The sequence below is a fragment of the Miniopterus natalensis genome, chromosome 1 (genome assembly GCF_054644295.1).
Source record: "Miniopterus natalensis isolate mMinNat1 chromosome 1, mMinNat1.hap1, whole genome shotgun sequence".
NCBI classification, from domain to species: domain Eukaryota; kingdom Metazoa; phylum Chordata; class Mammalia; order Chiroptera; family Miniopteridae; genus Miniopterus; species Miniopterus natalensis.
In genome coordinates this window covers 172,529,321-172,545,809 of record NC_142081.1, presented here as the reverse complement: position 1 = coordinate 172,545,809, position 16,489 = coordinate 172,529,321, and the positions used below count along the sequence as shown (strand labels likewise).

The 16,489-nt window shown below is 43.7% G+C and overlaps 1 protein-coding gene across 4 annotated transcripts in view; it reads left to right on the top strand.

The window, feature by feature from the left end:
- The window catches only part of PDGFRA (platelet derived growth factor receptor alpha), a 46,963-nt gene extending 31,888 nt beyond the window's left edge, over nt 1-15,075 (top strand). For all 4 annotated transcript variants that reach the window (XM_016207201.2, XM_016207187.2, XM_016207193.2 and 1 more), the window contains exons 19-23: nt 126-237; nt 1,477-1,576; nt 1,685-1,790; nt 6,127-6,368; nt 11,991-15,075. In XM_016207201.2, coding sequence (XP_016062687.1) covers nt 126-237; nt 1,477-1,576; nt 1,685-1,790; nt 6,127-6,368; nt 11,991-12,138 — 708 coding nt within the window. In that variant the 3' untranslated portion in view covers nt 12,139-15,075. The remainder of the gene's footprint in view (nt 1-125; nt 238-1,476; nt 1,577-1,684; nt 1,791-6,126; nt 6,369-11,990) is intronic.
- The last annotated feature ends 1,414 nt before the right edge of the window (nt 15,076-16,489 follow it).

Here is a 16,489-nt window from a genome sequence, read left to right as displayed (position 1 = left end):
CTGTGGGCCAACATTATTAGGGGAAGTTATCCTTAGCCCAGTAGAAAGAGAATGTCTTTCTGTTTCCGCTGCTGCAGATCGTCAGCGCATGTGCTGGGTTTAATTTCCTTCCCCCTTCCCTGCAGACCTTCCTCCCCGTGAAGTGGATGGCTCCTGAGAGCATCTTCGACAACCTCTACACCACGCTGAGTGATGTCTGGTCTTACGGCATTCTGCTCTGGGAGATCTTTTCCCTCGGTACGTGCCTGACATCTCTGCTTGTTTGGGCTGTTCTGGACCAACACTGGAAGGGAAATGCTATGTTTTCCCAAGCTCCAGGATGTAATCAGTGTTAGACATCTGGTGTGAGTCAAGCGCACTGCAGCCGATTTATACCACACGTTGTGCATGTATGAAGTGTGGTGATGGCCACGCTGAATGAGACGGGTCTTGGGGAACTGCACCCTCACCCCTGGCTTTTGCCCCTTCTTTTCTTTGAGCTACACCAGAGTGACTTTCTCCCAGTGGAAATGCTCCTAACAACATCCACTCACCAGCTGCTTTTTACTTTGCACTTTGGGTTAAGTGGGTTCACCAGTGGAGAGTTGCCACTCACTCATCACATCATGGTGATGGAGGCTCAGGTGACAGGTAGTGTGGCAAGGAAAAGGGCATGGCTCCCCTGCCTGGTCATCACTCTGGAGGAGAGAAACCTCCTAGTGCTCAGTCAATCATCAGTCACCAGCTGCTGAATAGAATAGGTGCCCCCCGCTGCCCGGTGAGGGCCTAAGAGAGGGATGATTCACGACCATGACCTCCAGAGACAGTTCATCCAGGGAGATGAGACTCACACACTTACTGATAAACTGATTGGTCCTGATTTAAAATCCTACTGGAAGTCTGGAGAAAGGAGCCCTAGAGTGGTTTTGGAAGGCTGGAGGGAGGAAGCTGAACTTGACCTGGCCTTGGCCATAAACGTGAATGTTTCAGGATTTACTGTCACTCTGGTCTGCTAGGACTGGCCCCCGTTTTTTTAGTTCTCCCTCCTTGGATGCCCTGTGGATCATCCCAGTGTGCGAAGTCCCTTAAAAGCAGATAACGATCTCAGTGTTCCAAGCCCTAACTTTGACGTTTGCTCTAATTTTTTGAACGTTTCCTGTGAAAATGACTTTTTGTGGCCTTAATGATTCAGAATTTCTTTTGCCTTTCTAGTTCGCTTAGTGTATGTAGGTGCAGTAGTCAGAAACATCGAAAAGCACTTGGGAGCTTTTCCTAGAGATTTAGAAGTTTTGCCTAGGGGGTCTGTTCTTGACCAGTCTAGAAGTCCTGCTAAAATTTAAGATTTGGGCAGGGAGATAATACTTTATTTTCTTGAAAGAACCAACACTTCATGGTGAGGATCCCCAAATATTTTCTAAAGGTGCTGTATCCCCCCAAGCGTTTCAGAAATGTACCACACACTTGTTAATCCTGGTTGCTTTCTTTTTTGGCTTCTAGGTGGCACACCCTACCCTGGCATGATGGTGGATTCTACTTTCTACAATAAGATCAAGAGTGGGTACCGGATGGCCAAGCCAGACCACGCCACCAGTGAAATGTGAGCCTCTCCCATGGGCCCTGGTTCACGCCCAGTGGGCCTGTGTGGGCGGTGGAGGGTGGGTACCCGCTGTCCTCCCTGTGCTCACTCAGTTCTGTGCTCCTCCAGCTACGAGATCATGGTGAAGTGCTGGAACAGCGAGCCAGAGAAGAGACCCTCCTTTTACCATCTGAGAGAGATTGTGGAGAACCTGCTGCCTGGACAGTATAAAAAGGTTGGTTTGTGCGACAACGTGGATGCACTTAGAGTGTATGTTAAGTGAAATAAGTCAGACAGAGAAAGACAAATACCATAAGATTTCACTTATATGTGGAATCTAAAATAAAGAAACAAAACAGAAGCAAACTCATAGATACAGAGAACATTTAGATGGTTGCCAGATTGGGGGTCTTGGGGGACTGGGTACAAAAGGGGAAGGGATAAGTTGTGTAAATTGCCAGGTATAAAAACAGTAACAGCCCTAGCTGGTTTGGCTCAGTGGTTAGAGCGTCAGCTCATGGACTGAAGGGTCCCGGGTTCGATTCAGACCAAGGGCACATACTGATGCTGCAGGCCGGATCCCTGGCCCTGGTAGGGGTGTGTGCAGGAGGCAACCAATCGATGTGTCTCTCTCACATCGATGTTTCTCCCCCTCTCTCTCTTTTTCCCACTCTCTCTGAAAAGCAATGGAAAAAATATTCTTGGGTGAGGATTTAAAAAAAAAAAGCAGCCGCAGGGATGCAAAGTACAGCCTAGGGAATATAGCTGATAATATTGTAATAACTGTGATGTCAGATGGGTGCTAGACTTATTGGGCTGATCCCTTTATAAGTTATATAAAGGTCTAATCACTATGTTGTACACCTGAAACTAATATAGTATTGTATGTCAACTGTAATTTAAAAATAAAACAAATATTTAAAAACAATGAAAGGTTTATGTGGGCCTCTTAAGATGGGTGGAAAGGAAAGAGCAACGGGAGAAGACAATAGCTGGTAGTTAGCGAGCCAGCAGCACTGTTCGACACTGCTTTAAAGGAATATTTTCAAAGGAGGAAAAAGATTGTGTGCTCCAGTGGCTGCGGTTTTATGGAGTGCTCCCCAGGGCCCTGGTAGCAGTGGTGAATGAAAACCCTCCTCTTCCCTCAGGGCTCCTCTTTCATCTTAAGGCTACAACACCTGTAAGCACTTTATTCTCCAGATGTTTGAGTATCTGAAGCTACTGTGCACTTAATCTCAGGGCATCCACAGCCATTACATCGCTAATTTGAATGCACTTAAATCCATGCAAAATTGGCTTTTGCCAGCTGACTGGAAGGAACAACCTCAGCTGTTATCTGTGGCTCCAGCTGGTTTTTTGTGGAATAGGAAACATTGTTCAAAGGAACAAATGTAATTTCATGGAACCAAGCAGATAATGTTAATGAATGAAACAACTTTCTGCCGAGATGCTGAGAAGGAAACCAAGACACAGTTGTGTAATAAACTGAATTTCTTAGATTCAGATCAGTCACCATGTAGACTTCTCATACTTTCTGCTTCTCTTCTTCTCAAGGAGGAGCAGTGTTAGGAAGCTGCACCCTGAACTGGAAGTGAAATACTTTTCTCTATTGATGATCTCGCTGCCCATGACGAGTCCCCATAAGTGAGGCAGTGGGGAAGCAGAAGGAAATTCACTCTGGTTGGTGAAGAAGTGTTGGTGGAAAGAGACTGGAACTACTGTTGAAAATAGGATCTTTTTATTTTATTTTTAATTTTTACTTTTTAAATATATCTTTATTGATTTCAGAGAGAGGAAAGGAGAGGGAGAGAGAGATAGAAACATCAATGATGACAGAGTCATTGATCAGCTGCCTCCTGCACACCCCCAACTGGGGATCGAGCCCGCAACCCAGGGCATGTGCCCTGACTGGGAATTGAACCCTGATTGCCTGGATCCTAGGTCGATGCTCAACCACTGAGCTACGCCCAGCAGGGCAGAAAATAGGATCTTTTTAGATCAAAGGTCCTAAGTTGTGAGCTAGATTTCTTCTGTGTTTAGGATCAGGAAGGCTTCAGGTTCTGGTATTCCTTGTGGAAGTCCTCATGACCTCTTACTAGCCCTGAGAGACTATGTATGTGATGAGGCCAGAAGGGTCCATGCTAATCCCAGAGAAGGGGTGTGTGTGGGGAGGGACATAGTCATAGTTGCTGACTCAGAGAAGGGACCTTAAGACCTGCCATTGGTGGGCCCGTTTTTTCCCTTAAAAATTTTTTTAAAAATTACAGTTGACATTCAGTATTATTTTATATTAGTTTCAAGTGTACATCATAGTGTTTAGACATTTATATAATTTATGAAATGATCCCTCCATAAGTCTAATACCCACCTGGCACCATATATAGTTGTTACATTGACTGTTTTCCCTGTGCTTTATATCCCCATGATTGTTTTGTAACTACCAATTTGTACTTCTTTCCCTTCACCTTTTTCACTCAGCTTCCCAACCCCTCTCCCATCTGGCAACCATCTGTTTGTTCTCTGTATCTAAGAGTCTGTTTTGTTTGTTCATTTATTTTGTTCTTTAGATTCCACATACAAGTGAAATCACATGGTATTTGTCTTTTTCTGCTTGACTTATTTCACTTAGCAAAATACCCTCTAGGTCCATCCATGCTGTCACAATGGAAAGATTTCGTTTTTTTTTAATACTACATTGTATGTATGTACTATATGTTTATCCAATTGTCTATTGATGGGCACTTAGGTTGCTTCCATATCTTGGCTATTAAAAATAATGCTGGTTCCATCTACACTTGAAAAGAATGTATATTCTGTTGCTTTGGAGTGAAATGCTCTAAAAATATCAATTAAATTCATCTGGTCTAATGTGTCATTTAAGGCCACTCTCCTTGATTTTCTGTCTGGAAGATCTATCCATTGATGGCAATAGGGTGTTAAAGTCCTCTACTGTGGCTCTATTATTGTCAATCTCTTCCTTTATGTCTGTCAATATTTACTTTATATATTTATGTACTCCTATAGTGGGTGCATAAATGTTTACAAAGTTTATATCCTCTTCTTGGATTGATCCCTACATTATTGATACCCTTCTTTGTGTCTTATTATAGCCTTTGTTTTAAAGTCTATTTTGTCTGATGTAAGTATTGCTACCCCAGCTTTTTGTTTGTTTTTTTTTGCATAAAATACTTATTTCCATTACTTTACTCTCAGTTGGTATGTCTTTCGATCTGAAGTGGACAGCATATGTGTGGATCTTATTTTCTTATCTATTAAGCTACCCTGTGTCTTTTGAATGGAGCGTTTAGTTCCTTTACATTTAAAGTGATTATTGATAAGTATGTAGTTATTGTCATTTTCTTATTTATACTTATGTTCTTTTTTCCCCTTCTCCTGAAAGAAATTTCTTTAACATTTCTTGTAATACTGGTTTGGTGGTAATGAACTCTTTGAGCTTTTTCTTGTCTGAGAAGCTCTTCATCTCTCCTTCAATTTTCAATTATAGTCTTTCTGGGTAGAGTAGTCTTGGTTGTAGGCCCTTGCTTTTCATCACTTTGAATATTTTGTGCCAGTCCCTTCTGGCCTGCAAAGTTTCTGTTGAGAAATTAGCTCACAGTCTTATGGGAGCTCCCTTATAGGTAGTTAACTGTCTTTCTCTTGCTGCTTTTAAGATTCTCTCTCTTTAACATTTGCCATTTTAATTATGATGTGTCTTGGTGTGGGTCTCTTTGGGCTCATCTTGTTTTGGATTCTCTATACTTTCTGGACTTGTATATCTAGTTCCTTCGCCAGGTTAGGGAAGTTTTCAGTCATTATTTTTTCAAATAGGTTCTCAACCCCTTGCTTTCTCTCTCCTCTCTCTGATATCCCTATGATGCAAATGTTGCTAGCTTGATATTCTGCCAGAGTTCTTTAAACTATACTCATTTTGGGGGTGATTTTTTTTCTTTTTCCCATTCTGATGAGGTGTTTTCTGCTATCTTGTCTTCCACATCCTCTGCTTCATCTTATGTACTGTTGATTCCTTCTAGTGTATTCTTCATTTCTGACTGGTTCTTTTTTGTAATTTCTAATTTTCTAATGCTCACTCTCTCTTTGTTGAAGTTCTCACTGAGGTCCCTGAGCATCCTTATCACCAGTGCTTTGAACTCTGCATCTGGTAGATGGCTTGTCTCCATTTCATTTAGTTCTTTGTCTGGAGTTTTGTTCTTTCACTGGGGACATGTTTCTTTGTCTCCTCATATTGGCTGCGTATGTGTATTTGTTTCCATGTATTAGGTAGATTTGCTACATTTCCCAGTCTTGGCAGGGTGGCCTTATGTAGTACGTGTTCTGTGGGGCCCAGTGGCACAGTCTCCCTGATCACCTGAGCTAAGTGTCCCAGGAGTGTCCCTTGTGTGGGTTGTGTGTGCCCTCCAGTTGTAGTTGAGCTGTTGGAACGTCAGTGGGTGGAGTTCACCCTCAGGCTTACTGGCAGTGAGTATTGGCCACAACCACACCATATAAAGCTGATGTGAGGGGGCAGTTTGGTTAATAACACTTGATTAACTATGTGAAACAAATGTTTGCAGAGTTATGAAAAGATTCACCTGGATTTCCTGAAGAGCGACCATCCCGCCGTGGCACGCATGCGAGTGGATGCTGATAATGCCTACATTGGCGTCACCTACAAAAATGAAGAGGACAAGCTGAAGGACTGGGAGGGTGGCCTGGATGAGCAGAGGCTGAGTGCTGACAGCGGCTACATCATTCCTCTGCCTGACATTGACCCTGTTCCTGAGGAGGAAGACCTGGGCAAGAGGAACAGACACAGGTAGATACAGGCATGGCCTCAGCTTCCAGCACAGCTCCCCTGCCCCTGCCCCTGCCCCTGCCCCTGCCCCTGCCCCTGCCCCAGCACATATGAAGGAAAGGAGCCGTTGCCCAGATGATCAAGCTCCCGGTAGTGAATCTGTTTTAAGGGAGCAAAGGGTAGTGTCCCCAAGGGGTTTGTTTAATTTTGAAAACACTTCCCAGCTGATGCTAATAGGCGCCCCCTGTGACTTGGGAGGTGTAGGGCAGGGAAGGTTGTCCTTCCCTGGTAGAGAACCTTTGATTGAAATCCTCAAGTAATTTGATCAAACTGACACAGCAACTGAGAGTATTGAGATACTATACGCCTCTTTTGCTGTTTCCTTAATTAGTAATCCAGAAAGGTGAGAGAGAGGCTAGACTGGGTTGTTTGATGCTACATCAGTGGTTTGTAACCCTAGCTACAAGTTGGAATCACCTGGGGAGATTTTAAAACTACCGATGTACAAGCCTCACCCAGATCAAGAACTTAGAGTCTCTGGGAGTGGGGCCCAAGCATGCCCTGGCTGATTTGTTTTTTCTTTTTAACTTCATATTATGGAAGAGTTCTAACATGCACAATTCAAATAGCATAGTGAACCGTCAGGTATCCATCACTCACCTCTAACGTTTATGACCTCACGGCCAGTCCACATGCATAGCCATATCTATTCTCTGTTTCTCTGCCTCTGCCCCCTCTGGAGAATTTTGAAGCACATCTAGACATCGTATCATTTTTTCCATAAACATTCCAGTATGTATCTCCATGCAGTAAAGGCTCTATTTTTAAAAAGAGCCACAGTTATTAAAAATAACTACATTATCATCATCTCACCCCCAAATTGACAATAAATTAATATCTAGTTAGTGCTCCAATTCCTTTGATCTTCTCACAAATACTATTTTACGTTTGCTTTGTTCTATTTTTTTTAAAAATATATCTTTATTGATTTCAGAGAGAGGAAAGGAGAGGGAGGGAGAGAGATAGAAGCATCAATGATGAGAGAGTCATTGATCAGCTGCCTCCTGCATGCCCCTGACTGGGGATCGAACCCCAATCACCTGGATCCTAGGTTGATGCTCAACCGCTGAGCCACACCGGGCCAGACTGCTTTGTTCTATTGAAGACCCAAATAAGAGTCACACATTGCATTTAGTTTCTGTGACTCTATATTGTCCTTCCTCTTTTGCCCCCTTGCATGTTATTTATGAAGAAACCAGAGCATTTGCCTGTAGAGTTCTCACATTTAGAATTTTGCTGATTGCATCCTGTAATGTATTTTACCATGTGCTTCTGTCTCATATTTTTGTTGTAAACTGGCAGTTCATCTTGAGACTTGATCTAACTCAGGTTAGATTTTGAAGCAAGCATGCTTTCAGAGCTGGTGCCATGCCCTTCTGTCAGGAGGTGCCTACTGTCCAGTTGTGTCTCTTTTTGTGACACTAGAAGCCATTGGTGATAATTACCTAGATCCACTAATTTATTACCAAGATGATGCAAGTGCACAGCCAGGACTAGAACCATTGGCTCACACAGTCCAGATGGAATGTCCCAATTCCTCCCTCTCTTTGCACAGCCCTTGAGCAGAGGCAGGAGAAGGTGATAGTGGCCCCTGGTTCAAGGTCAAGGTTGCTATGAGTCTCTTTTTCCCCCCTTCATTTGTGATGTTGTTGTTCCTTCTTTCTCATTCAGTTGACTACATACGATTATTTAGGCAGAAGCACAGGCATTATTATTTTGGAGGCTGATGATTGTGACCACTCTCAGCCAACTGAGGTATAAGGTCTAGACAACTCTTGTTTGTTTGCATGCACCAGGTAATTTTAAAAGTAAGGTTTTTGTTTTGGAATGCATGATTTATATGAGATTTGGAGATGGGGCAAAGTGGTCTGTCTGACTTACCTTTCTAATGATCCTTTGCTTAGAACAACTTTAAGAACATGTTTATATTCCTTTAGTAAACAATGCTTATCCAGGTTCTGGGGGATCTGTGGTGGAACTTCACGAGGATGGGGGAAGGCTGAGCAGTGGGTCTCAGCACCCTCCACAGCTCTGTGATCTATTTGGTTACTTTGTGTTTGGGGGCTCTGAATAATATTTCAGATGTAAAAAGGATTCTGCATCTAAATAAAGTTAGAAAGTCACATTGGGGTAAATAGCATAAGAAAGGTGTCCCCAGAATTTTTCTAGGCGTACAGGAGGTGAGACTGCAGAACTTGACACATACCCAACAGAGAGAATAATTGTAGTTGATAGCTGGTAGTTGTTTGGAAAATTAGAACTTCTGCTAGGCAGATACATTCGATCTTTGAATCCCACAAATCGAGTCCCAAATGACTACATGAGGTCAGATGAGACTGTGGCCCTGACAGGTGGGCCGAGCGTGGTGCATGTCTTAGTCAGCTCAGGCTGCCAGAAGACGATACCTCAGACTAGGGGCTTAAACAACAGAATTGATTTTCTCGCAGTTCTGGAGGCTGGAAATTTAAGATCAAAGTGTTGACAGGCTTAGTTTCTCCTGAGGCCTCTCACCTTGCCTGGCAGATGGCCCCATTTTTTTTAATCTAATTTTTTAATCTTCATCCAAGGATATTTTTCCCATTGCTTTTCAGAGAGAGTGGAAGGGGGAGAGAGAGAGAAACATTGATGTGAGAGAAACACATCGATTGGTCGCCTCCCGCACATACCTTGACCTGGGTCAGGGATCGAGCCTGCAACCGAGGTGTGTGCCCTTGGCTGGAATAGAACCCGAGACCCTTCAGTCTGCAGGCCGATGCTCTCACCACTGAGCAAAACGAGCTAGCGCAGCCACCTTCTTCTGTGTCTTCACATGGCCTTTTTCTGTGTGCAAGTGCCCCTGGTGTCCCGTCCTCTTCTTATAAGAATGCTAATCCTATTGGGTTAAGGCCCCACTTTCATGACCTCATATAACCTTTTTTTTTTTTTTTTTAAATATATCTTTGTTGATTTCAGAGAGAGGAAGGGAGAGGGAGAGAGAGAGATAGAAACATCAATGATGTGAGAGTCATTGATCGGCTACAGCCCGCAACCCAGGCACATGCCCTCACCGGGAATCGAACCCTGATCGCCTGGATCCTAGGTCGATGCTCAACCACTGAGCCACGCCCGGCTGGGCCTCATATAACCTTAATTACCTCTTTAAAGGTTCTCTCTCCAAGTACAGTCATATTAAGATGTCAAATTCAACATATGAGTTGGGGGTGGGCACAATTCAGCCTATAAAAGAGAGGGAGTCCCAGAGCTGGAATGCTCTGGGTTTAGGCAGACAGGAGTCAGCACGGTGGTCTGAGTGGTCCCAAAGAACCCTCTCCTCAGGCTCAGGATGCTTGGCCTTGGGAGGGGAGTAGGCAGGAGGAAGACAAGGCCTTGCTGTAGAGAGCTGAGGGGTTCTAGGTCAGGGCCTATTGGGAGCCAGGCCCTGAGCTGTAAGATACGCTTGGAAACCAGGAGTAATCCCAGGCATCAGCTCTAGTACCCACCATGAAGCCTAACTAGCAGCAAGGATGGTCTGGTACTGAGTTTTTGTGGGAGTGAGCTTCTGTGCCCACACTCTGCCTTCTCTCTGTGAGATGGACTATCAGAGAGAGAGAAGTATGCCGGGCCCAGGGCAAGTTCCAGGGAGACAGGCTCTACTGTAGGACTCAGATGTCGAACTTGCACCCAAAGAGGGGACCAGCGGTCTAAATTACATCATCCGAGGAAGTGTCATCCATGCAGCTCCCAGATGAGTTGGGTCAGTATCCAAGGGTTGACTCAGGCCCCTAGCCATTGGCCAGTACCAGGAACAGAGTCTGCCTGCCAGGGAAGAGGGATGTCAGGACTAGACAGTTATCAAGACCAGCCGGGTGGGCTGGGGTTCCCAGTGACGCTCCAGGAGCAGGGTGTAAGTGGGGGTGTAGGGTGGAGTACAAACTAGTAACCCAGGCATGAGCTCATGCTGGGGAAGGGCCTAATCCGTGGGGTTGTGAAGGGAAAGCTCAGTCCAGTAGCCCCATAGGTTTTTAGAGCTCTCCAAGCCATAAGGGCCTGGGGGTGGATGGCAGCAGACTTCCCCAGAGGCTTCTCCTTGGCTGGCTCAGTTCCCTGCTTAGAAATGGTGTGGAGAGGAGGGGAGAGAGGCTGAGGAATCAGGCTGGGCTAACAGCGGGAAAGAGCTGAGCAGGCTGAGCGCCTCTGCGGTGTGTGTGAGAGCTCCCTCTGGCCTGCTAGCCAATAGTGGGGTTTATGGCTGTGCGTGTAGCAGGGAGCTGCTGCCTCACGGCAAGGAGAGGAAACCATTCCTGCCTGTCAGCAGATGATAATCTGCTTGGAGCAAAAACGCATACATAAAAATTTAGCAATACAAGGCAGGATAACCGTAAAATAGTATGAGTTCAGAGAAGGAAGGACAAGCAGGGAATTGTGACAGGCTGGAGATTTTAGGGAAAATTATTTCCAAAAATTTTTGTGAAAATTTTTAAATGTCCAGAAAAATTGAGAGACTACATCTCCCACTTAGATTAGCAGCTGTTAACATTTTGCCACATTTGCTTTTTCTAGCTACATGTAAATAATAGTGGTGTGTGTTTCACACAAATGCATACATACTCATAGCTTATTTTCCTTGCAAAGTTGTTCGGAACTAAATCATTTGAAACTGTGGCGCACACACCCCTTCAGAACAAGGATACTCTCCTACATAACCACAACAGCATGATCACACATAAGACAATTAAACTGTTTCCTGATGTCATCTAATATCCAGGCCCTATTCAAATTCAGTAAGAGTTTGAATACTAACAATAATAACAGCTAACATTTATTGAACACCTATTATGTTCTAGGCACTGTACTCAGTGCTTTATGGTTATTACCTCATTTAATCACCCTAACAAACAGGAATATTGTCAGGCACTATTGTCGTCCTATTTTATAGGCAAGGGAACAAGTTCAGGGGGTTAAGTGACTAGTGTGAAGTCCCAAAGCTACTAAGGGGTGGACCATTCCAGACCTAAGGCTTTCCGACTCTAGGACGTTCTCTTTCAGCCACTACTCTTGTAAGTAAAGACCCTTCACCTGGGCCTTCAAGACTTAGGGGGACTGGATATAAAGGTGAGGGGAAGGAGGGCAGTGGGGTGACATCCTGAGAACACAGTTTGGACATTCAGGAGGCTTCAGGGAGATCAAGGAAGTGGCCTGGCTGAAGTTTGCCCCTGGTTCCATCCCTCTGCTTTTTCTTCCCCATGCCTTTTGATCAGGCATTGCTTATTTTCTCTTCTACTAGGAATGAGTTGGGAAAGTAGAAATTGTCTCATCTCGGCTGGTTAGCAACTTTGATGAGAGATTTAGCAGAAGAGAAGGAAAGCTGAAGTGTGGAGATGACCTGTGGCCCTTAGTTTTCCACGTGGCCCACTGCAGTGTGTTGGATCATGAGTAGCTACCTGGCTTGGTGGTAGAATCTTGCCCAACTGGGTAGCCCAAGTGTGAATGCAAAGGAGCTTGCAGGGAGAGCACCTTTGCCTTTGGGAGCCCACCCTAGAAATACCACCATGGTCAGGCTGCACTTTATATGGTCATAATCTTTCCTGTTCTTTCCCTCTCCAGCTCGCAGACCTCTGAAGAGAGTGCCATTGAGACAGGTTCCAGCAGTTCTACCTTCATCAAGAGAGAAGACGAGACCATTGAGGACATCGACATGATGGACGACATTGGCATAGACTCCTCAGACCTGGTGGAGGACAGCTTCCTTTAACTGGCAGATTCAAGGGGTACCTTCCACTCCTGGAGCCACCGTGGATCCTTTTAAGAAAACCACTTTATTGCAATGCAAAGTTTGAGAGGAGGACTTGGATCGTGTGTAAAGAGAAGTTCCCAGCCAAGGGCCTCAGGGAGCCTTCTACATGAGAGTGAGTGGGATATTTTGAAATGACCTTTCTCAGCATTGCCTCTTGCAGTGCTTCAGTAGCATCTCAGTGTGTGAAGTTTGGAGGTAGTTGGACAAGGAAATAATGGACCACACAAGACCAACTTTGTGTTTCAAGGCATTGGTGAGATTCCAACAATACACAATTTTTGTTGCAACGAAACTCCAGCATTGTAATTATGTAAATAACTCTAACCAAGGATGTGTTTAGATTTATAACTATCTTCTCTGGACCTCTGAAGAGACCGACCACTCAACCCATCCATGTACTTCCCGCTTGGAACCTGGTATCAGCTGCTGTTGAACTTTCTTGTGAAGTACATGCAAAACCACTTTTGAACCTTAAAAGGTACTGGTACTATAGCATTTTACTTTTTTTTAGTGTTAAAGAGATTAAGGCTAATGATTAACCAACCTTGTTTAATAGATTTGGGTCATTTAGAAGCCCAACAACTCATTTTTATATTGTAATCTATGTTTATAATAATACTACTGTTATCAGTAATGCTAAATGTGTAATATGTAACACTTTTTTCCTACAGAGAAAGCACAATTTTAAAAAATCTTTACTAAGTAGGTGACAAGTTTGACAGTTTTTGACGTTTATATTAAATAACATGTTTCTCTATAAAATACGGTAATAGCTTTAGTGGATTAAATTTAGTTGAACATAGAGAACAAAGTTAAAGAAAGTAGTGTCTTCCAGGAAGTCAGAATTTTTAACTGTGTACTGAATAATCCATTGTATTAAAAACAATTAACTCCCCTGGAAAGTAATGGGATTTGAAACAAATAAGCAAAACCCTTGAATCCTAAATGTTCTCAATATAAAGGCATATGCCTATGGCTAACATGACTTCTCTTGTTAATACTCAGTGGAAAATATAATCATCAGCAAAAAGATGGCATAAAGAGAGGTTTTATTCATGCCTGGTGATAACTTTGGTGGGTCCCAACATATGTATTTTTAAAATTCTCTGAACCCTAAAAGAGAAGAATATTCTGACCATGAGCCCTCTTTCTTCTTCTCTTACCACAGTGGGAAATAGTTAGCAACTCTGAGACCATAAAGTCATTGCCTAGTGAAGGCTGTGCATGTCTTCATTTGGGTCTTTTGTTCCCCAATGGAACTGCCAACCAAAACCCCCGATTCCAAGCCCTCATCCCAGAGATTCTGAATTATTAAGTCTGGGGGGAGCAGAAACCTGTATTTTTATAAACACCTTGACTATTCTGATCAGCCAGGTTTGGGAAATAACCAGCTGAGGTTACAGAAAACTGCCATGGGAAGAAAATAATTTGGAATCAGGAACTGCGCTAGAAAGCAACCATGCAGGAAGCCTGCTGTTTAAATCTTTGGCTTTGGTCAGTGCCATTTAATGCCACATATCTAGCAATTGCTACCCTTAATTTAACTTTTCATTCTTTGCGGAGGCTGAGCATGCTAAATCTCGGTTGGCAGGTCTTCTAAAAGTAAAGGCACTGCTTCCCGCTGCATGGGGGGACTGAACTCCCTCTTCCTCCGGTCCCCCGGAATGCATGTGTAAAAATGATGCAATTCAGTGTGCCCAGTCTCTAGAGCCAGGCCAGTATTTTGGTGGGGAAAAAGAAAATAAAGAAGTTTTACTGATATTTTGGGGTTAGATGGGAGAACAAATTGTCACATCCATCCAAGCTGTCAAATTGGTTGGCGTGGGTTCATTGGCATTCTTTGCAATACCGCTTAATCGCTGACACCGTATGAATGAAACATGGGCTGTGATTACTGCAATCACTGTATGTCTCCTGGCAGGTGATGCTTTGGAAGATGTAAAAGCAATAACAAGGTACTTGACTACCTACTGGTGTAATCTCAATGCAAGCTCCACTTTCTTATCTACCTTTTCATATTATGAAGACTGAGCCAGATTGGCCAATTAAAAAAAGAAAACCTAACTAGGTTCTGTAGAGCCAATTAGACCTGAAATACATTTATGTTTCTAGAATCACAGCTCAAGCATTCTGTTTATCACCCACTCTCCCTTGTACAGCCTTCGTTTGTTGGTACTTTGCATTTTGATGTTCCTTCGAGTCTTGTGTGACATCATCAGGCTGGATGAAAATTCTCAGACCAGCAGGTTCCAGCCCTAACGAATGCTCCCACCCAAGTTGTGTGTAACTGCATTTTTTTTTAAACAGTGTTTTCAGTGTATCACAGATTTTTTTTCCCCTTATGGCCTCCTGCGAAGTTCCCGGATGAAAATTTGCCAATCCTTCCTGCTTTCTGTTTCTATGAAGACAATCAAAGCTGAACTGGGAAACACAATTTGTGACTTTTAAAATGATCCATGATGTCCTTAAAATGTGGTCTGCCAACCTGTAGCAAAATGGTCCTATTTTTGTGAAGAGGGACGTGAGATAAAATGATGTTATACATCAATATGTATATATGTATTTCTATATAGACTTGGAGAATACTGCCAAAACATTTATGACAAGCTGTATCACTGCCTTTGTTTATATTTTTTTAACTGTGATATTCCCCACAGGCACATTAACTGTTGCACTTTTGAATGTCCAAAATTTATATTTTAGAAATAATAAAGAGAAAAATACGTAAGTGTTCCCAAAACAGTGGTGTGGTGAATGTGTGAGAACTAACTCAACAGGAAGGCTCTAGCGATGCAAAATGTATTACCAATCCCCGTTCGTGTTTCTGTTTTTAAACGTGTAAATGAAGATCTTTATATTTCAATAAATGATATATATATATATAATTTAAAGTCATGCTAAGGTTCTAACATTTCTGTCTTTAGTTTAATCATAGAAATTAAAGCAATCCTGTTCAATTTATTTTCTTAGCAGCATCCCAGTAGGCCTCCGTATTATGGTTGTAATGAAACCAACAGAAAATTTAAGATGTAAACATTATTTGGCCTAGTCAGTCCTCAGACCCAGCATGTGACTTAAAGATGGTTGACACATGGCTCATCTTTCATCCTTTGTTTGTTTGTTATAATAGCAAATTTTTATTTTTAAAAAAATTTATTTATTTTTTAGACATATCTTTATTGATTTCAGAGAGAGGAAAGGAGAGGGAGAGAGAGAGAGACAGAAACATCAATGATGAGAGAGTCCTTGATCGGCTGCCTAGCCGGCAACCGGGGCATGTGCCCTGACCGGGAATCAAACCGGGATCTCCTGGATCCTAGGTCAATGCTCAACTGCTGAGCCACACCCGGCCGGGCAAAAACATTTATTTTTCAATTACAGTTTACTTTCAATATTATTTTGTGTTGGTTTCCGGTGTACAGCATAGTGGTTAGACAACCATACTTTGCAAAGTGACCCCCCCCCTATTTCCAGTACCTATCTGGCACCATACATAGTTATTACAATATTGTCGACTCTGTTCCCTGTGCTGTACTTTACATCCTGTGGCTGTTTCGTGGCCACCAACGTGCACTTCTCAGGCCCTTCCCCTCCCTGGCCCAGGCGCCCCTCCCGCTGGCGGCCGCCAGGGCGCCGTCTGTGTGTGCGCAGCGCGCTGTGAGGCTTCTCCGCCAGCGAGGAGCACAGGCCTGCGTTTGCTCTGGACAGCGTTCGGCCACAGCACAAGAGTTATGTACAAAAAGCCTGTTTTTGTGAGAGTCTTCCCACTGCCTCTCCTTCCCTCCCCTGTCCCCCTGCCCCGCCTGCAGAGGCGGACGGAGCTGCATCACCCGCGCCGCCCTCTCCCCCTTCGCCCGGCTGCGCCTCTGCTTGTGCGCGTGCGCGGGCGGCCTCGGCCCTGCCGCCGGTCGGTTCCCACCGCCGCGGAGACGCGCGCATCGCGCTCAAGCCGGGCGGAATCTTCTCGCCCCGGGGGTCTTGCCTTCAGTTTGTAAAACACGCAACAGCTGTGAAGTGTGACAAAGCTATTTTTGCTTTATATTTTACTTAGATGGGATTGTACTTTCGGTAACGCGATCCCCTCCCCTCCCCTCCCCTCCCCTCCCCTCCCCTCCCCTCCCTTTCTTTTCTTTTCTTTTCTTTTCTTTTCTTTTCTTTTCTTTTCTTTTCTTTTCTTTTCTTTTCTTTTCTTTCTTTTCTTTTCTTTTCTTTCTTTTCTTTTCTTTTCTTTCTTTTCTCTTCTCTTTTCTTCTTTTCTTTTCTTTTTTCTTTTCTTTTCGTCTTTATTTTTTAGAGCAGTTTTAGAGTT